Source organism: Schistocerca gregaria, chromosome 6 (genome assembly GCF_023897955.1).
Source record: "Schistocerca gregaria isolate iqSchGreg1 chromosome 6, iqSchGreg1.2, whole genome shotgun sequence".
NCBI classification, from domain to species: Eukaryota; Metazoa; Arthropoda; class Insecta; order Orthoptera; family Acrididae; genus Schistocerca; species Schistocerca gregaria.
In genome coordinates, this window is record NC_064925.1 from 336,333,895 (window position 1) to 336,356,214 (window position 22,320).

The 22,320-nt window shown below is 38.4% G+C and overlaps 1 protein-coding gene across 1 annotated transcript; it reads right to left on the reverse strand.

Annotated features, from left to right (window-relative positions):
• Positions 1–1,042: 1,042 nt before the first annotated feature.
• Positions 1,043–13,194, reverse strand: LOC126278872 (uncharacterized). Its single transcript, XM_049979147.1, has 4 exons — positions 13,179–13,194; positions 12,971–13,080; positions 7,725–7,898; positions 1,043–1,270 (listed from the first exon to the last, which is right to left on the reverse strand). Exons 1-4 carry the CDS (start codon positions 13,192–13,194, stop codon positions 1,043–1,045), a joined length of 528 nt encoding a protein of 175 aa, XP_049835104.1.
• Positions 13,195–22,320: the final 9,126 nt, after the last annotated feature.

Here is a 22,320-nt window from a genome sequence, read left to right on the forward strand (position 1 = left end):
TAATACAGACAAGAGCAGTTGGCACTGTGACAAATAAGGAAACTGCAATTCTAAAAAAATCGTTACAGACTGTATTAAAAATTATTAATCTCTCTGCTTTACGCTCAGAAATCTCTCGTTATTCTGACATGAATACAGTACTGCTAGCATATTTTCACTCAGTTCTATCGTATGACATAATCATTTGTGGCAATGTAGACAAAACAGTATCAAAAGTATGTATTATAGGTGATGTCTTTAATTATGTTTGGCAGAAAATCACAGAGCGAAATTCGGTAAATTGGAGAAAAAAAAACGTATTGCTCCTTTCTTTATTGCAACCAAAAGTTACACCATAACCGTGACATCAAAGCAAAAAGCAAAGATACAATTTTATAACGTCATGGATAACGGGGACACACAAAATTAACATAAATAGCTGGCACAATCACACCACAAAAATTGAAACTGAAGCCACTAAAAAAACTCAATACAACGAGCTCACTGCTGTCAACACTCACACACTTGTATTATTGAGTTGTTTTGAGATCACTGACAGAGTTTTTTCTCTTTGATATGAATTTGGCTCTTGTTAAAGGTTTTGTGAGTAAGTCTGCCAGCTGTTTATCAGAATAAACGCAATAAACTTCTATCTCATTATTTTCAACATGTTCACATTTATAATGGTATTTAATGTCAATGTGCTTGATATGTTTGTGATGTTCTGTGTTTTTAATCAGTCGAATAGCACTTTGATTTTCAACATGTAGTGTTGTTGGTTGGTCTAACTGAATACCAAGTTCAGTGAGAAAACCATGCAGCCAAACAACTTCAGTATCAGCATCTGAAGCTGCTATGTATTTGGTCTCCGTTGTTGATCTGCTTACACATTTCTGCATATGTGAACACCATGTCACAGTCCCGCTTGCTAACAAACCCACATAGCCTATTGTTGACCGACGAGTCTCACAGTCACCAGCAAAATCGGCATCTGAGTAGACCACCACTCCAGTAGAGTCAGCTTTATGCCTAATGGTCAGGTTCCTGGTAGCCTGTAGATACTTCATAATCCTTTTAACAGCATGCCAATGATCGAGACTGCCTTATGTAAAATCCTGCTCACCATGCTCACAGCGAACATGATGTCTGGCCATGAGACAGTTGCTGAAAACATTAAGCTGCTGACTGCCTGCCGATAAGGTTTCCTTTCCATCTCCTTTACTTCATGTTGGTTTGCAGAGGAATGTCTACTGTGCAACTTGGTTCCAACATCAAAAGGAGTGAAGTTCGGCTATGAATCATACATACTGAACTTCTGAAATAAACAATTGATGTATCTTTGGTGGATTTCTTTTGCAGAAGGGCTTTGTTCAATTTCCAATCCACAGAAGTATATTTCATTACCCATGTGCGACGGGTCAGGCTCTTATCGCGCAGTTTCCTTTCCCTGAAAGAAAATCCACCTACCTCGTTTCTTAGGTAGTTGCTGCACTCGCCTCTCCTGATAGCAGCTACTGGAAAAATTGCAGAAAAGCAGTGTTGAAGAAACTGCAATTTAATAGCCGCTCACCGGAGGCCGCGATACATGTTTGCTGAAATACAATCTATGAGCAATCTTCCTAAATAAATTGAGTTATTGGAATGGTAGTAATTGTTTACTCAAACGAGAAAGCGAAGTTGGTAATTCTATTTAAGCTCTTTATTGTCTTTAAGCCTGATCATCAGCCCGCTAATCTACGTTTGAAGAAAGTTCAGTTCACAATTCTATCCACACTCAAACCCCGCCAGAATTAACTTTCAAAGTTACGGAATTTACTTAACTGCAACACAGACGATTTTCTAACATACACGTTTGCAGTCGATGTTCAATAATAGTTCGTTTTTTAACGTTAATGCTCGCCATAAGCACTTAGTAAAAGTTTACGAAGTACCGCCACGCTTTTAATTATTAAAGTTACTCGCGTCTTTCGCGGAACGAAAAGTCACAACTCGCTCAAACTCACACTACGCGTTACTGGACTCTTCCAGTCTCAAATCGCACAGTACCGAACCGATGAAGCCGTTTTATGACTTCATTTTACACATTATTCGCGAGGACACATCAAGCATGTCTCTTCTCGATCACAGTTCCTTCGCGACCCCTCATCCACTCGCGACTCACTCTCCTAGCCTGCTAACCGTCCTCGCATCTCATTGGCTCACACATCACACAGCCAATCAGAATTAACTCTTTGGGTGCGCCTCGCGCCAAAATCTAGCACGCACCAGTCATGACTTCTGAATCATTTACGTCATGATTTCTTGTTACACAAAATTTACTGTATAATTTAACAAACCGAAAGGAAAACTAGACTTTACTTTATTTCCAGAAATTATTTAAATACTCGCGAAGGTTCTGGCTGCTTGTACAATACCATACACTCTTGGACATCCGACATTCACTAAGATGGGGAACCACTGGCGACTCTGTTCCCACGGTTACATCGTCTGAACACTTGCGAGTTCCAACCTAGATTTTATACACTTGCAAAGAATGGCGAATGTCCCTCTTTCATTCACTCAGGCACACTCATTCACTCTCACCTACTCATATAAAATAACTGTTCACAAAAATTCAAAACATTTATGGTTTTAACAAAGTTATAGGTGAATTTCTAAAAGTAAAATTCTCAAAATAAATACAAAAGCACGGAAGGTGATTTTGTTTCATAGTTGGATGGTCACTGAAGGTGATCTATACATAATGGTATTTATTTAGACTCGAAAATTGTAGAAATTTGCGTTTTCTGTAAGATTTTTCTAATTTCCAAAATATGCAGGTTTCAAAGCTCAAATTTGGATGACTTATTTTTATTCATAACAGAAACTAGTATATTAACTTTTAATTTCCTCAGGTTCCTCAGTTAGAAGTTATTAAAGATGAAAGTTCCACGTTATACACGCGGCTAGTTAGCGCACAGGTCTTACATTCTCACGGTACAGACATGCCATATGGTCGTGACGTCAGACGAACGGACACCGGTAATCTGCCCGCTACAGCACATATGCTAATCTGATGGCTACTTTACAGTCTGTCTACATTTCACAGTAAATATTTGATAGAAAACTGTGCGCTCGCACTAGTTGCGACGCCACACACCTCCTGAGGAAACTAAATTTTTTCATTCATGACAAACTTTTAGTTTTCTAAAAAATTTCTATTAAAGATTTACTCAAACAGCTATTTAACATTTATAGTTCCTGTACATCAATCATCCACTTATACCTAGGGCTGACGACCTACAAAACATCTTATATCTAAACATGCACTTTTATCATCATTCAAAAAAAATTTTTCAGATTACAAAATTCTATTTACAAATTCCTGAAAGAGAAAACAAACCTAAATACTATCTTGATGTACGTCACACGCACACTAACACTACTATCGCTATGGTGAGCGTCACTTTTTTACCACTTACACTTAAGATTTTGATAGCACTCGTAGTTCGACCGGGTCCTGCTTGGGAGGTCCATTTCAAGTCTCGTGCTACCACCTCTGTTTACTTCGGCGCACCTGAAACATCAGCTGGCCTCAGTTCCCTTTCTAACTGCTACGTCTTAACCTACAGCAGCGATAAATGGCGCTATCTGCTTGACTCTAAAGTCTCATATTTTTGATAAAATTTACTTTACAGTATGTACAATTTTCAAATTTTTTTTTTTTTTTTTTTTTTTTTTTTAAGTGAAAAGTGAATTGACTTTCCTAATGCAGTACCGAAGTGGCACATTTACTCTTTAATTACTTCTTCATCTCATAATCAAACAAGTTATGGTTACATAAGAAATACTAAGAAAAACAATTCCTACAAATAGTTCACAAATACATAATAAATCTCCGCCAGCACTGGTGACTCTCCAGTTCCTGTACAATACACAACAATATAAAATATACACAAAATTATCAATATTACAATTCTGTCTCCAGGCAATCTCCTGTAGTCCTGTATCATAAATTAAACACTGAAAAATACATATTTACTTATTTATTTATCAACACTACAATCCTTATACTAATCTCTACGACAAACTTGGGGAGCTTTGTGTGTCTCTGGTCAAAAATGGAATCGATGTCATGGGTACTTTCCTCATCTCACATATCTGGAGTTACTTCAATTTCTTGTCAACATCAGGTTTTCTCTAGTCACATTCGGGTTTAATTTACAACTCTCATACTCATACTTCACACACTCAGGTTAGTATTTGTTAAAGCGTTTCCTACTAATCTGCGAAACCTCGTTACCCATACTTTCTAACATACATCCACCTCCTGAGTTACCAACGTCGCCTCAGCTCTGTTTACATTCGTAGCCTCACTTCCTTTTGTTTACAAACATCTCCTCTGTTTACCAACATTAAGCTTTTTATTTACTCACCTTCGTAGCCTCACTTTTTCCTAATATCGAGCTAGCCAAACACTATGCTCATTCTTTCTCCTTTTCTCACATATTTCTCTTCATTTGACAGTCAGTCCTGCTGCACTGTCCCTTTAACTTAACTTCCTTTACCCCTTTGACAGTCAACCTTGTTGCACTGTACCTTTACTCATTTTACCACTAAATCACCTCCTGAGGCTCTGACTTCATTGAACAGACAGTTTTGCTGTACTGCTCCATTTCCTTTCCTAAACATTAGCTTAATGCTACGTCTTAACATATCGTTCTGTTACTTAACAAACAGCTTCAATGTTCGTCACCATATTTTCTGAGGCTCTTACATTTCTTAGTTATTTTACCTTTCTAAGGGCATTACTCACACCTTAGGCCAAACATTTACTTTACTGAGACTTATTACTTATCTGAGGTATCTTAATCCTTTTTGATTTTCTCTTACACTCATTCCTTACGCTTAACCTATACTGCACTGAGGTTCTTTCCTACTCATTACTTAAACACTTTATCACTTAAAAACTACGATAGAGAAGAAGGAAAGACGATAGAATTTTAGTTCTGAATGAAAGAAGAGGTAGGTTGACAATACGGAAAAGAAAGTGGAAGAAATATTGTCAAACGACTCGAGACCTAGTGCTCGTCACGCACTTAGCTCTGCAAAGAGTGCAAAGCTCTCTGAGGTATCTACTCACTCCTGGCCACGTCTCTCTTTTGAACATATCTTTTCAAATCCACTATGTTCCTAAGCCCTAACACCTTATGTGATTTCACAAACTCCAGTCTATAAGCATTTGGGTGAGGCTTCTCTACGATTCTAAATGGGCCCACGTACTCATCGGTAAACTTCTTTGTTTCTGACGTAAGTTTCTTAGATCTTTCCCTAGTTTTCACTAGCACTAGATCCCCTACCTGAAAACTAGTGGGATCAGCTCTTGCGTCATGCCTTCTCTTTCTTTCCAGGGCCTTCTTTCTTATATTAATACGTGCCAGTCTCTCCTTCTCTTCGATGGCTATGTCTGTGAGATTTGGAAACTCGACCAGGTCGAATAAAATATTATTCGGCCTAATGTCACACATTAGCTCTACTGGTGCATATCCTGTGGCTTCATGCTTCAGATGGTTTATTACTTCTTCGAAGTATTCAATATAATTGGCCCAAGCGGAGTGTTTTTTATGACAATATGTTCTACACAATCTGTTTAACTCCTTCATAATTCGCTCACACATGTTCCCTTGAGGAAAGTACGCGGAGATTTTTATGTGATCGATACCTCTCTGTTGTAAACATTCACTAAATTTCTTAGAGATAAACTGGGGCCCATTGTCTGACAATATTGCCTTTGGCACTCCTATCTTCCCAAAATAGTCCTTCTCCAACTTATTCACTAATACTTTAGAGTTGGCTTTCTTAATTGGGTAAAATTTTACGTACTTAGTAAACCCATCCACCATCACAAACACATATTCACATCCCCCTCTAGACACTGGTAGTGGACCAAATAAATCTACAGCTACTAAATCCAGCCGATTTTGTGGTTCTACTGAATACATCTGTCCTTGGATAGTTCTATTGTTGGCCCTAACTTTCTGGCAACGATCACAGGATTCTAATCGCTGTTGCACCCTTCTCCACATATTATCAAAAATTACCACTTCACTTAACTTAGCTATACATTTACGAGCGCCATTATGCCCATACTTACAATGTACGTAGTCTATAAGTGCATCTACATGTTGCTCCGGAAAACATATTTTCCAATTCTCCTCACTGTCTTTCCTGCGCCTAAATAAGACATCTTTATGCACTTTATAGTAGACCAGTAATTTTGGGTAGTCTGGATGACCTAATCTACTCTTTACTAATTTAATGTTGTCATCCTGGTTCTGTTCCCTCCGTAGGTTCTTACAAATGCGCTTAATTAAGCCATCGTCCTGGAGCTGCATGATGGCCAACATTACTTCATTATTATCGGTATTTCTTAAAGATTTCCCTTCTTGTCCTGTATCTTTCACACTTCTTGATAAGGCGTCCGCCACGATGTTCTCGGAACCCTTAATGTATATCATCTTATAATTAAATTGCTGTAAATACAGGGACCACCTTCTTAATCTAGCATGTTTTAGCTGACATGAGTCTAAATATGTAAGGGCACTATGGTCTGTGTAGATCCAAATTTCATGTCCTAAAAGGTACTTTTCAAATTTTTGCAGGCCGAAAATAACAGCTAATGCTTCAAGTTCAGATATACTATAATTTTTCTCGGATTGTTGCAATGACCTGCTCGCAAAGGCTATGGTCTTGTGGACTTCCTCTTCTCCTTCTTTTTCCAACTGAAATAGTTCAACTCCTAACCCGTAACCACAAGCATCAGATCCCAGACAAAATGGTTTCGAAAAATCGGGATGGTTCAAAATCTTACTATTAATAAGAGCTTCTTTCAATTCTTCAAACGCCTTCTGACACTCAGAAGTCCATTTATAAACTACATTTTTCTTTAAGAGTTCTCGCAGGCACGGTGCATTGAATAATTGTCCAGACACAAATTTTCTATAAAACCCAAACAAACCAAACATCCCCTTTAATGCTTTACGTGTTGTAGGTGCAGCATAATCCCTTATTGCTCTAATCTTTTCTGGATCCGGCATGATACCATCGCCACTCACTATGTGCCCCAAGAATTTAATTTCTTTCTTCACAAATTCAGTTTTGTCTAGCTTCAATTTCATACCCCCCAATTTTATGGCCCTCAATACTTCATCCAATAACATACAGTGTTCCTCCCACGTTGGTGTCGATATCAAAACGTCGTCTACATACACTGTAATTCTTCTTAGTAGATGGTCCCCTAATACCTGCGACATAGCTCTTACAAAGGCACATACACTTATATTTAAACCAAACGGCACCACCTTATACTGATAACATCTACCTTCGAATAAGAATGCCGTGTACTTTCTTGATTCCTTTGCTAACGGTAGGTTCCAATATCCACAGGTCACATCCATGGATGTAAAGAACTTAGCACCTTTAAACTTTTGTAGCAGTTCTTCAATATTCTCCGGACGGTCACTCTCAGGTAGTACTATTTTGTTTAATGCTCAAGCATCCAACACTAGTCTAATTGAGCCATCCTTCTTAGGAACTATGACTAGCGGGTTATTGTACACACTAACAGCCCTTTCAATAATTCCCCACTCTAACATATTTTGAATTAAGTCACGTACTGCCTCCTTATGTACTTCTGGGATTGCAAATGGTTTTTTGAAGAAATGAGCGTCTTTCTGCACTGTCAAAAAACACTCATAATCCTTTACTAGCCCTGGTTGATCTGAGAAAACCTCGGCATGTTTGACTAGTATTTGTCTTAAATCGTTTTTCCTTGCTTCATCAATATCAACTAATTCTAGTAATTTCTCCTCGATCCTATTTCTGACACTCACAAGCTCAGACGGATCCTCTACTTTTTTGCCACCGTACTCATTATAGCCCTCCAAGAATTTCTCTGTTTTACAAATACATATAGGAAAATCATTCTGCTCAGGATCCTCACATAGCTGCTTACCGATGAAAGGTATAGTAATTAGTTTACCCTTAATTTTTACCATAACATCATTGGTAGAAAAATTCACCCATCCTTCATATTTATTCAAAAAGTCAGCCCCCACCAATATGTCTACACTCAGTCCATTTATAACTAAGAAGTTCTGTCTTATTTCTACTTCCTTAAATGCTATGGGTAGAAACACTTCCTGTTTTACTGTCTTCTTAGTCTTACCGGTTGCTACTACAATGTTCAAGCCACTTACTGGCATCTTAACAATCTGTTTACTGTTAGGGAGTTCATTTACCAAGTTCTGGGATACTGCACAGACTTCCGATCCAGTATCTATCAAACATTTAACTGGTTCATTTAATACTCTTAGCTCTACTATCGGTTGCCCTAAGTACTCTTTATTTATTTTGGGTTCTGCTTCCTCCAATAAATCTTGCACAATTTCTCTCCTTTCGAAGCCTGTCTTTTGGGTGGCAATCACATTCACACTTACAGGGTTTATTTCATGCTTATTATCACCCTCAATTCTAGTGGCAGCTCCTATTAGCCTATCCACTATTGCTAAGTCAAAACATTTTTCAAATGTTTCCCCCTCTTTCTCATTAACCTCCTTTTCTACGACCCTATCCAAGGCGTCGTCATTAACCTCTACCTCCTCCTCTAATCTATCCTCTTCTTCGTAACTATCTACAACATCAATTATCTTATCAAGCACAGTCACAACCCTGCCATTATTACTGTTCTCACCCCTATCCGACAGCTCTTCATTAGTTTTACTGTGCATAATGTCTTTCTGATTATTACCCTTATAACTAGTACTTAGTTCTTCAATAAGTGGCTTCTTATGATTATTCTTACAGTTAATTGGTTCATTAACCTCCACTTGACTTAAAGCTACTATCTCTGTCTGTTTTACGTTATCCTCCCTAAATTTTTTAGCAACAACATTTATGTTAGGTGGTCGTTCAGGCTGCTTTCTTATGAATGGTTTTGCCAGCGGATTTAACTTTAAACGCTGTTGCCTACGATCGCCAGCACACTCGTAGACAATTAATGGTTTTCCGAGCGCGGTGCGTCATCACTATGCCTCCAGCTGACCGCCTCACCTCCTGACATCTGTCGGCCGCTGTCATACTGCTCGCGTTCATTGAACCTGTTAACATATGTTCTTCCTCTACCACGTGAACTGCCACGGTATCCGCCGCCTCTCTGAACACCCATCCTATTAATGTTTACATCCGCGCGATTGTCATTCTGCCTAGCAGGCGGGCGATGCTCCCTCCTCATGTTTTCTTCTTCTTTTTGGACGGATTCAACCCTTTCTAAATACTGTACGAACTTGTCAATGTTATCTCGGGGCGCAGATATGATCTTAGTTTTCCAGTTCCACGGTAGCTTATTTTCTACCCCTAATATGATCTGTTCTGTTTCTAACTTATTACTAAGGTAGGACAGAGTTGTTACCCACCTTTGAACAAATCGTTTGATGCCCTCTCTCTTGGGGTCATACTTCTCTCCCGACCAGAACCGATTAAGAACATCCATCTGCTTTCTCTTTCCCCAGTATTCCTCAAAGAACGCTAATTTAAATTCTGACAATTTCGCGTATTTTTCAGAGGCTAAATTCCCCCATACTCTGGCCTCTCCCATCAAATTTGAAGTGATAAAGCCTATCTTTTGTTTATCGCTCCATACTTTCGGCAAAACGTCTTCAAAATCGTTCCAAAATTCTCTGGGGTGCATGTTCTTACTTGGGTCAAATTTTAAAAACTGTCTGTGGGTAACATACGCAACCTCGGTAGATTCAATTATTCCACTGGAAATTATACTACCACTATGGTTAGAAACACACTGTTCTACTTTGGTTAGTCTGCATTCATGCCCACAAAGTTGCTCATTCACACTTTCACTGAAATGGCTTATGTGAGTCTCTAAATTATTGACCTTATTTACAACTTGCTCTCCAAGTTTCTCACACCGAATTTTGGTATCATTTACTTTACATTCTAAGGCGGCATGATTAATTTCATTGGAATTCTCTACCACTTTTATGTGCTCACATACTTTATCTAATTCTGCATCAACATGGGATTTAAATTGCTGTTGATCCTCAGTAACCTGTTCGATTCGTGTCGTCAATTCACTTTGCACTTGAACAATATTTTCTGTACATTCTAGTTTAACCTGCTGTATTTCAACATTTACTTTACTACTGAGCACTGCTAAATCTTGCTTCCAACAGTCTCTGAGATCGGATATTTTGGAATCTAAATCAGCGCCCATTTTAGTCATCTCATTACTTAAATCAGATCCTAATTTAGACATTTTTGAATCCATTTTACTTGACATATTAGTTTCCATTTGTGACATATTAGTTTCCAATTTTGATATACTGGAATCCATTTTTGACATACTGGAATCCATCTTACTTGACATATTGGAATCCAACACGTTCATCTTAGTTAATAGATTCATCAGCATACTGGCGACATTATCCTTCGCCCCCTCATTTGCTGATACAATGTCCCTATTAACATTAACTACCGGCATGGGTAACTGTAACTCACTGGGCACTGACATATTTGGATCTGACTCCAAACTATAATTAACATAGGATGAATCAGTCAAACTACTACTGAAATTGGGTTGAGACACGTCTAAACTAAAATTCATGGGGTCATTTTCCCCTGTCTCCATCCCACTATCACAACTTAGTTCCGCCTTTTTGTCACTTGGTTGAAACTCAGCCATTTTTCTCAGTTTGACTCCACAAACACACAAAGTTTTCAAAAGCACTGTACTTAACTTTGTGCTTCGGCGTGCTGCGTTGCTGCTAGATGAAACTGCGGGTCCGTTCACCATACACTGCAATGCTGTACCAGTTTCCGGGCCCCCGCTCGAATCAGCGCTGCCAACTGCCACTGCTGTCGTCGCCTCTGCGTAGTCTCCGTAGCTCGTCGTCTGCCAGACGCCGTCGTAGACTGCTATTCCAATCGGCGCGTAGTCACCGAAAAATTCTTCCGTTCCGTACAACACATTACAGTTCACGGACACTTTCACTGTCCTTCCTATTCACGTGGCGATATCAATTTGTACGCTACACAGTTCCTACACATAGCGAGCACTTCTGTATTGTCCGGTAATTGTCACTACTGCTTTTTTTGAAATTCACTGGAATTTACTATTTTTATTTCCCGGCCGATGCACCACTTGCGACGGGTCAGGCTCTTATCGCGCAGTTTCCTTTCCCTGAAAGAAAATCCACCTACCTCGTTTCTTAGGTAGTTGCTGCACTCGCCTCTCCTGATAGCAGCTACTGGAAAAATTGCAGAAAAGCAGTGTTGAAGAAACTGCAATTTAATAGCCGCTCACCGGAGGCCGCGATACATGTTTGCTGAAATACAATCTATGAGCAATCTTCCTAAATAAATTGAGTTATTGGAATGGTAGCAATTGTTTACTCAAACGAGAAAGCGAAGTTGGTAATTCTATTTAAGCTCTTTATTGTCTTTAAGCCTGATCATCAGCCCGCTAATCTACGTTTGAAGAAAGTTCAGTTCACAATTCTATCCACACTCAAACCCCGCCAGAATTAACTTTCAAAGTTACGGAATTTACTTAACTGCAACACAGACGATTTTCTAACATACACGTTTGCAGTCGATGTTCAATAATAGTTCGTTTTTTAACGTTAATGCTCGCCATAAGCACTTAGTAAAAGTTTACGAAGTACCGCCACGCTTTTAATTATTAAAGTTACTCGCGTCTTTCGCGGAACGAAAAGTCACAACTCGCTCAAACTCACACTACGCGTTACTGGACTCTTCCAGTCTCAAATCGCACAGTACCGAACCGATGAAGCCGTTTTATGACTTCATTTTACACATTATTCGCGAGGACACATCAAGCATGTCTCTTCTCGATCACAGTTCCTTCGCGACCCCTCATCCACTCGCGACTCACTCTCCTAGCCTGCTAACCGTCCTCGCATCTCATTGGCTCACACATCACACAGCCAATCAGAATTAACTCTTTGGGTGCGCCTCGCGCCAAAATCTAGCACGCACCAGTCATGACTTCTGAATCATTTACGTCATGATTTCTTGTTACACAAAATTTACTGTATAATTTAACAAACCGAAAGGAAAACTAGACTTTACTTTATTTCCAGAAATTATTTAAATACTCGCGAAGGTTCTGGCTGCTTGTACAATACCATACACTCTTGGACATCCGACATTCACTAAGATGGGGAACCACTGGCGACTCTGTTCCCACGGTTACATCGTCTGAACACTTGCGAGTTCCAACCTAGATTTTATACACTTGCAAAGAATGGCGAATGTCCCTCTTTCATTCACTCAGGCACACTCATTCACTCTCACCTACTCATATAAAATAACTGTTCACAAAAATTCAAAACATTTATGGTTTTAACAAAGTTATAGGTGAATTTCTAAAAGTAAAATTCTCAAAATAAATACAAAAGCACGGAAGGTGATTTTGTTTCATAGTTGGATGGTCACTGAAGGTGATCTATACATAATGGTATTTATTTAGACTCGAAAATTGTAGAAATTTGCGTTTTCTGTAAGATTTTTCTAATTTCCAAAATATGCAGGTTTCAAAGCTCAAATTTGGATGACTTATTTTTATTCATAACAGAAACTAGTATATTAACTTTTAATTTCCTCAGGTTCCTCAGTTAGAAGTTATTAAAGATGAAAGTTCCACGTTATACACGCGGCTAGTTAGCGCACAGGTCTTACATTCTCACGGTACAGACATGCCATATGGTCGTGACGTCAGACGAACGGACACCGGTAATCTGCCCGCTACAGCACATATGCTAATCTGATGGCTACTTTACAGTCTGTCTACATTTCACAGTAAATATTTGATAGAAAACTGTGCGCTCGCACTAGTTGCGACGCCACACATGGTAATTTCAAAAATTAGTCCCGTTGCTGTTAAAATATTTTCCAGTATTTTTGGAGACTTACAAACAAGCAAGCCATCATCCACATAAAGTGCCAGGTAAACACCAGTGTCATCTGTTAAAGCATGGAAAACACATTTGCCTTTGTTCAGTTGTAAAAACCGAACATTGTCAGAAACTGTACAAATTTTTGATTCCAACAAAGTGGTGATTGTTTGAGTGCATATAAATTCTTATTCACTTTGCAAACGTTATTTGAGCCTTCTACAACAAAACCTTTTGGTTGCTCCATTCAAAATTCTTCTTTCAAATTCCCATTCAGGACAGCAACCTTAACATAAAACTGCCTAATTTCCATATATCGTGAAGCTGCTATGGCTAATAAAACTCTGACTGAATCATGTCGGACCACAGGAGAGAATGTCTTTTCATAATCAATGACTTCTCATTGTGAATAACATTCCACATAATCTACCTTTAAAGTGGTCAATTTTTCCCTCAGAATTCTGTTTCACACGACAGACCCACTTAAATCCAACTGCCTTGCGGTTTTGTGGTAATGGTACTAGATCCCAAGTTTTGTTCTTCTTCAAGGATGTCATTTTCTCTTCCATTGCTCGTTTCCACTTTGATGACTCTTTCGATGCTATTGCTTCTTCAAAGCTTTGAGGTTCAAAGATAATGGCAGAAAAAGCTATATCTTGGTACCGAATTTAGAGCAAGTGTTCGTAGATTAGACCGATCTCTCAGATTCATCATTTGATTTTCTTTAATTTGTTCATCAGTATCATCCTCTTCAGATTCTTTTCGAATATCTTTCTGATTTTCTTTCATTTGTTCATCAGTATCATCCTCTTCAGATTCCTTTCGAATATCTTTCTGATTTTCTTTCATTTGTTCATCAGTATCATCCTCTTCAGATTCCTCTTGAACATCTTCTGCTCGTGGTCCCCCAGGTAAAATTCAATATATCTTTGTTCTATGTTTAAGCTACAGGTTTTGCTCTTCATTGAAAGAGACATTCCAAGAGATCGTAATTTTCTTTGACTCATGTCTGTAGAGGCGATAATTGGTACTACACTCATCATAGCAAAACCATGATCAATTTCTTTGTTTTACTATCATATTTCAATCTAGATTTAGCAGCAATGTGTATGTATCCTGCTGATGCAACCTTCCTCAGGGGTCCTAAAGAATGAGGTTTTCCAAACCATTTTTCATATGGCATAACTTTGGCATTTGTTTTACATGGTCGGCGATTTAAGATATCTGCAGCACAATTTACTGCCTCTACCCACAATTCATGAGACAAGACAGTACTTAATTAAAGCCAAAGGTTGCATTTCATTGGCAGGACACTTAGAAGATGCAACAAGTCCACTAAAGAGACAGCTTACACTACACTCGTTCGTCCTCTATTAGAATATTGCTGTGCGGTGTGGGATCTTTACCAGGTGGGATTGACGGAGGACATCGAAAGGGTGCAAAAAAGGGCAGCTCGTTTTGTATTATCACGTAATAGGGGAGAGAGTGTGGCAGATATGATACGCGAATTGGGATGGAAGTCATTACAGCAAAGACGTTTTTCGTCGCGGCGAGATCTTTTTACGAAATTTCAGTCACCAACTTTCTCTTCCGAATGCGAAAATATTTTGTTGAGAACAACCTACATAGGTAGGAATGATCATCAAAATAAAATAAGAGAAATCAGAGCTCGAACAGAAAGGTTTAGGTGTTCGTTTTTCCCGCTTAATGTTCGGGAGTGGAATAGTAGAGAGATAGTATGATTGTGGTTCGATGAACCCTCTGCCAAGCACTTAAATGTGAATTGCAGAGTAGTCATGTAGATGTAGATGTAGATGTAGATGTAGAAATATTGCATGCACATGGACGTGTTTTCTTGTTCAATTTGGCCATTCTGCTGTAGTGTATAGCGTCTTGTTTTCTCATTTATTATACAATTTTGCTTGAAATAATCTTTAAATTGCTTATTTATGAATTCAGCTCCGTTGTCATTCCTCAGAACTATGGTTTTGTTTCCTCTGTGTCTTCCTATTAGTCTCTGTAATTCCAAAAACACAGGGAAAGTATCATGCTTACTTTTAAGAAAATACATGAATCTGTATGAAGAGCAATCAGCCTTGAAACCCATGTGCAAATGTGCACCTCTAAGAGACGGTTTTCTCATCCATCCACTCAAAGCTAAATGAATAAATTCGACAGGAACTGTCGATCGTGATTCCAAATTTAAATTAAAAGATTTTCTTTTCATCTTTCCATACTGAGATGATTCTTGAGACCACTGAAATGATGTCTCTCATACCAGATCACGGTGGAATTCACAGAAGCAGGATTTGCCTTTAGTACATCTAGACATTTAAACAACATTTGATAACACTGATTGTCCATCTTAATTCCTGCTGCAATTAGATATGAACTGCGAACTTCCAATCTGTTGTCAAAAATAACTTTCACTCCTCTTTTTGTGACTGCTCACACCGAAAATAAATTTTTCTTTAGCTTAGGAATATGCAATGTGTTTTCCAAAGGGCGAGGTTGTCATTTCCCCTCAACTAATGACAATACTTCAATTGATCCAAAGCCTTCTGCTTTGACGATCGAGTTGTCTCCAACTTTAACAAATGAGTCAGTCGACTGAATTGGCTTAAATATGTTGCACCACTCTTAGTTTGATGTCATACGTTTTGATGCAGCACTGTCAGATAACCAAATGTTTTCGCAACCTGGAGCAAAAACATAAGCATGTTCTGCACTCAAAGCATGGTGATCAGATGTGTCAGTTTTCGTAGTAAGTTTTGCTAAAAGTTTTCTTCACTCAGATTTAAAATCTCCCTTTTTGTGACACTAATAGCATACAACATCTTTTCTACTGACCATGCTAGACGCAAATGTTGTTATCGGTATCTGAACTGAACATGCAAGTTTTGTCCACATTAACTGTTGTTAAGGCTGTTGAGTTTTCAACACATTGTAAAAGTTTTTGTTCTTGTTTCAATAACCTTAGTCAAATTATCAAACATTTGTTGATCTTCAGCACACGAGTACCAGGCATTTGAAAAAACTACAAGCTTTGCTCGTAGACTTCTCAAAATTTTAGCCATTTTGTCAACTTCTGTAACCAGTTCCCTAATATCAGCTAATGCTTGTTCCAAGGACTCAACTTGACTGGTGTGTTACGCGATTTTGTCTGCTGGCGACATTCTGTAATCAAAAAAAAAAAATCTGCTTGAAGGCCATTTTATTAACTACAGATCGCTGTTCATGAATAGTCTTTAGTCTGGCCATTTTATTAACTACAGATCGCTGTTCATGAATAGTCTTTAGTCTGGCACACATTTCTGCTGCATTTGTCCACATCGTAACAGATTGCAGTGGTCAAACTCAACTGCAGTAGATAGAATGAGCATCACCTTCGCATTTAAGTTGGCCCAAGTGGCTTGATTCTCACCAGCTTCATTTAGCCTCAGTTTTCCCTCAAGGTTATCAAGCACTTTTTCAGCCCGAAAAATATCTTGCAACTGATATTTCTACAGATGGAAATTTTTACTGTCTAATTTCTAGATACTATACAGTTGCAATATATCCATCTTCGTGTAGGCTGATTATAAGTCAAACTTATATTACTCAGTTCAGAACGAAATCGAAGGTTTTCCACAATAGACCAGCGGAATACGATGGTTCCAGACCTTGAGCTTTACAGTTCACACGAATAAACATAGTTCATAAGAAGATTGGATTAAAGGTGAACTGCAAAATTCACTACCACAATATTTCATATAGACTACGAACCCCTATCTATAGTTTAAAATGGAGTTTTATATCCTGGTTGCAGAAGTTTATAATAAGTTGTTGGTAGTCTACTGCCAGAGATTCGGAAATTCTCATATACTAGTACTCAGAAACTAGTACAAGATACCTCATTGGTCCCACCTATTATTAATTAAAATATATTAACTTTAAAACACATCTAAAAATGTAATCTCTAACTTGTCATAATGTAGGGCAAAATATTACATAATTGAGGTATTTTGTTTGTTTTCATTAAATGCTGACACAGAATAGTTACATAGCTTTGTATGTGACAGGTATTGTGTCGCTCAATATTTGCTTCGACATTCCTGTCGAAAATTCTAAAACCTTGTAACATTTCCCTATTGTCATAAATATTGTTGTCGCTATCAGCTGTTCATGCAGTCTTTTTTGCAATGTTATATGAGGAGTTATAAGTGGCAATAGATATTTATATGTCACCATTTCCATTTGCAAATAATTTCTCCAGTCATCGGATTTTCCATGTAATTCGTGAAACAAATTAATATGTGAAGAATGTCATCATTTTGGAACGCATTGTCTTCACCATTTAGGTCGCACTTTCTGCTGTTAACGCATTATTAACCATTTTCAAGCCTAGTTGCGATTACTGACTACAGCAGAATTCCTGGATTGTAGTATCCTTAACTTATATACACAGGGTGTTACAATAAGGTACAGCCAAACTTTCAGGAAACATCCCTCACACACAAAGAAAGAAAATATGTTATGTGGACATGTGTTCAGAAACGCTTACTTTCCATGTTAGAGCTCATTTTATTACTTCCCTTCAAATCACATTAATCATGGAATGGAAACACACAACAACAGAACGTACCAGCGTGACTTCAAACACTTTGATACAGGAAATGTTCAAAATGTCCTCCATTAGCGAGGATACATGCGTCCACCCTCCATCACATGGAATCCCTGATGCGCTGATGCAGCCCTGGAGAATGGCGTATTGTATCACAGCCGTCCACAGTACGAGCACGAATAGTCGCTACATTTGGTACCGGGGTTGCGTAGACAAGAGCTTTCAAATGCCCCCATAAATGAAAGTCAAGAGGGTTGAGGTCAGGAGAGCGTGGAGGGCATGGAATTGGTCCATCTCTACCAAACCATCGGTCACCGAATCTGTTGTTGAGAAGCGTACGAACACTTCGACTGAAATGTGCACGAGCTCTATCGTACATGAACCACATGTTGTGTCGTACTTGTAAAGGCACATGTTCTAGCAGCACAGGTAGAATATCCCGTATGAAATCATGATAACGTGCACCATTGAGCGTATGTGGAAGAACATGGGGCCCAATCAAGACATCACCAACAATGCCTGCCCAAACGTTCACAGAAAATCTGTGTTGATGACGTGATTGCACAATTGCGTGCGGATGCTCGTCAGCCCACACATGTTGATTGTGAAAATTTACAATTTGATCACGTTGGAATGAAGCCTCATCCGCAAAGAGAACATTTGCACTAAAATGAGGATTGACACACTGTTGGATGAACCATTCGCAGAAGTGTACCTGTGAAGGCCAATCAGCTGCTGATAGTGCCTGTACACGCTGTACATGGTGCGGAAACAAGTGGTTGTAACGTAGCACTCTCCATACAGTGACGTGGTCAACGTTACATTGTACAACAGCAACTTCGCTGACGCTGACATTAAGGTTATCGTCAACTGCATGAAGAATTGCTCGTCGATTGCAGGTGTCCTCGTCGTTCTAGGTCTTCGCCAGTCGCGAGTCATAGGCTGGAATGTTCCGTGCTCCCTAAGACGCCGATCAGTTGCTTCGAACGTCTTCCTGTCGGAACACCTTCGTTCTGGAAATCTGTCTCGATACAAACATACCGCGCCACGGCTATTGCTCTGTGCTAATCCATACATCAAATCGGCATCTGCCAACTCCGCATTTGTAAACATTGCACTGACTGCAAACCACGTTCGTGATGAACACTAACCTGTTGATGCTACGTACTGATGTGCTTGATGCTAGTACTGTAGAGCAATGAGTCACATGTCAACACAAGCACATAAGTCAACATTACCATGCTTCAATTGGGCCAACTGGCGGTGAATCGAGGAAGTACAGTACATACTGACGAAACTAAAATTTGCTCTAACACATGTCCACGTAACATTTTTTCTTTATTTGTGTGTGAGGAATGTTTCCTGAAAGTTTTTCTGTACCTTTTTGTAATATATATATATATATATATATATATATATATATATATATATATATATATATATATATAACGCAGAGACTGAACATTGAGACTGTGTTATGTAAACACATAAAATTTGCAGCGATATAATTCATGCACAGACGTTTACCCAGACAGACAATATGGGTCATATAAATAAAACGAAGAATGTACTTTATTCTTGGAATTTTGGAGAACATTGTCAGATCCACATGAATAAAGTAACTCAAAGTATATCCCTCACTTGGTAAGGGAATTTTCCAATCCAACATTTTTTATATGGGAAGAATACATCAAAAGATATACGCTGCCAAAATTTTAGCTTCTAAGACGCACTGCAAGCATTTTTAAAAATGGTTGAAAACCGTGAAATTTGTAGCTTACCAGGCAGATGGAGAAATGTATACCCCCAAATGCGCTGTGGGCGCATATCCTAGGTAATCAGTGCATATGTAACCAGATAACATAACTTGATGTCTCAGTAATTTATAAAGCGAATTTCAGTTTTCGTTTTTCTGAAACAATTGCCACAGTTACTGTTCACCCAAATTCGTTACTCATTTAATATTCATAATAAATACCAGTTGCTTTTGCAGTAAGACAAATGTTAACAACAGTGACAAAACTGAACAAATTTTCTTTGTGTTTAATGCTTAATCTTAAGGAGTGTACACACTCGATTTTGCTTGTAAATTCTGATCGTGAACTGTATGGAAGAAAGACTCACATAAAATAACAAATATGCGTCAAAATGTAACCCGCAAAACTGTAAAAGCAAAACTATCAAAAAGATTTACTATATGGAGTGGCCACAGTGCCCTGTTATCCCTGATTAATGACCAACATAAACCACTAAATTGGCATAAATAACATGAGCAACAGGTATGTTCTCTGATGACCTTACAACTGAGTGCCCATAAGATCTATCCAAAAGTTTGTTAGAGAGTTTTATGGAGGTACGAACCATGTAGAACTGCTCATGAGTGGCATTACAATTGAGATCTACGAGACTGGGCCCTATGAGTCGCAACTGAGATGAACATTGCTGATTCCAAGTCTTCTTCTGCAAGCTTAAGCAGATTCAAGAGATCACATGCTGAGGAATGTTTACTTCACGTAAAAGTGTAGAGGAGAAGCCATTAATTCGTAGCAGACGAGAAGATGAAGCTCGCTTTTTGTTCACATCTGCTGTGTCTAAACCTGATCAGTCAAGTGTTCCGGAAGAACTGTGAACAAACCACCTTTCATCATTTCGAGGCGAGAAAAGATAGATCCTGTTGTGCAATCCTTTACTGCTCTGACACATTTATATACAACAATGGCGGCGATAAGTATGATTAGATTATTGTTTCTGCAACTTTATGTCTGTCTTCAGGGATGTCAAAGCATATTAGGAGCAAATATTTAAAAAAGAGATGTTTAGTGGCATAGATCTTATAATTGACCATCAAAATTTGGGAAAACAGGAAAGAATAATTTTTAATATTTCATTCGAAATAATTTCTTACCAATTGCAGAAATTAATTAATTGCTTTTGTTGGGCTGTTGTCAGGGACATAGTGATAAATCTTTATTTCAGGAAGATTACGAAAACACTAATGATATAATTCCGATTTCATCTAGAAAAACCAGTGTGACTCTTGATAAAAAAAACTTTCTTTGACTGTGGAAAGTATTTTTAAGGAAATAGCAGGATAACGTAATTTCCAATAACTCCATGTCATTTGTGGCAGTGGTATGCTCTCTTCCCTATGCTAAGTTCATTGAATATTTTTCTGATTTCGTTTTCTACATAGATTGACAAGTAGCAATAGGATTTTAAATTACATTAACTGCTGCCTTCGTTTTTTTAATGAATCAGTCACTGATAGATTATAATGGATCCACTAGAAACAATAGTTATCTGGTGAAGTATTCTTAATGTCATGTGATAGCTTGGGAAAAGAGTATTGGGGTTTAATAGACACCTGTGTTTCATGGTAAAGCTTTTTTTTAAAATTAACTGACATCTTCCCAACATTGGACAGGAAATGCAGAATACTGATTCTTCTACATAGAGATAGGTTGGTGGATTTGCAGGGAATTCTGTACTAACGTCCTAACTGAAGAAAACTGCTCACATTTATAAGAGAAAATAATGGAAACACGTTTCAGCGATTGTTGGATGACTCACTGCAAAGAAACTAACTACTATGATGTAAATGTAGGGCATGATGCTCATATCATTCATGACCCTCAGTAGGGTGCACACAGATATTCCCAGTATACAACACTCCCATACTAGGCGATTGTTTAGATAGGAATAACTGGATCTCAAGGCCTCTAATAAACACTGGTGACTTCTTCATGTTGTCAATAGATTGGCTCATAATAACATAAACATTGATTTCTGAGAGTACTGTTTTAATAACATATAGAAAATTTTACATCATATCTTGGCAACTTTATCCATGGATCCCATAGGGAGTGATTTCTGGGATATGGAAAGAAGACAAAGATGTATACCTGTATTTACTTTATTTTATGTGCAATACAATTAAATGACTTTATATTATGGTTTACTATTATAATGTTCAAGCAAGAAGCAATGGAAAGATCAGTTAACATAATGACTATTGTGTTATTGTAATAATTCTAACTGCAAACTAAACTAAACATTAAATTAAAAGAGACTCTATGAAGACAGACATCAACAAAGTAGCCAGAGCCAATCAGCAGAAAGCCCTTTAATTCATTCTCATACTTCACCCCATCATCAATTTGACATTTAATGCACTCTGGTTGCCTGTTGAGCACATGTCTACCTACGTATGTTCCTCCATTCTGTGTTAATGTTAAACCCTTAAATTCTGTGTAGAGTTAGTGTTTGGTCCTAATAAAATATTCATATTAGAACCAAATACTAACTCTACAAATAACTTGGTCCTAATAATACATTCATCCACCCATGAACCATGCTCCTTGGCATTGTAGGGGAGGCTCGTGTGCCTCAGCAATACAGATGGAGGGGTATCTGTTGAGATGCCAGACAAACGTATGGTACCTGAAGAGGGGCAGCAGCCTTTTCAGTAGTTGCAGGGATAACAGTCTGCATTATCTGGCCCTGTAACATTAACAAAAACTGCTTTGCTGTGCTTGTACTGCGACCAGCTGAAAGCAAGGGGAAACTATAGACATAATTTTTCCTGAGGGCATGCAATTTACTGTATGGTTAAATGATGATGGCGTCCTCTTGGGTAAAATTTTCCAGAGGTAAAATAGGAACCCATTTGGATCTCCATGCGGAGACTACTCAGGAGGACTTCGTTACCAGGAGAAACAACACTGGTGTTGTACAGATCAGAGAATGGAGAGTCAGGTCCCTTAATCGGGC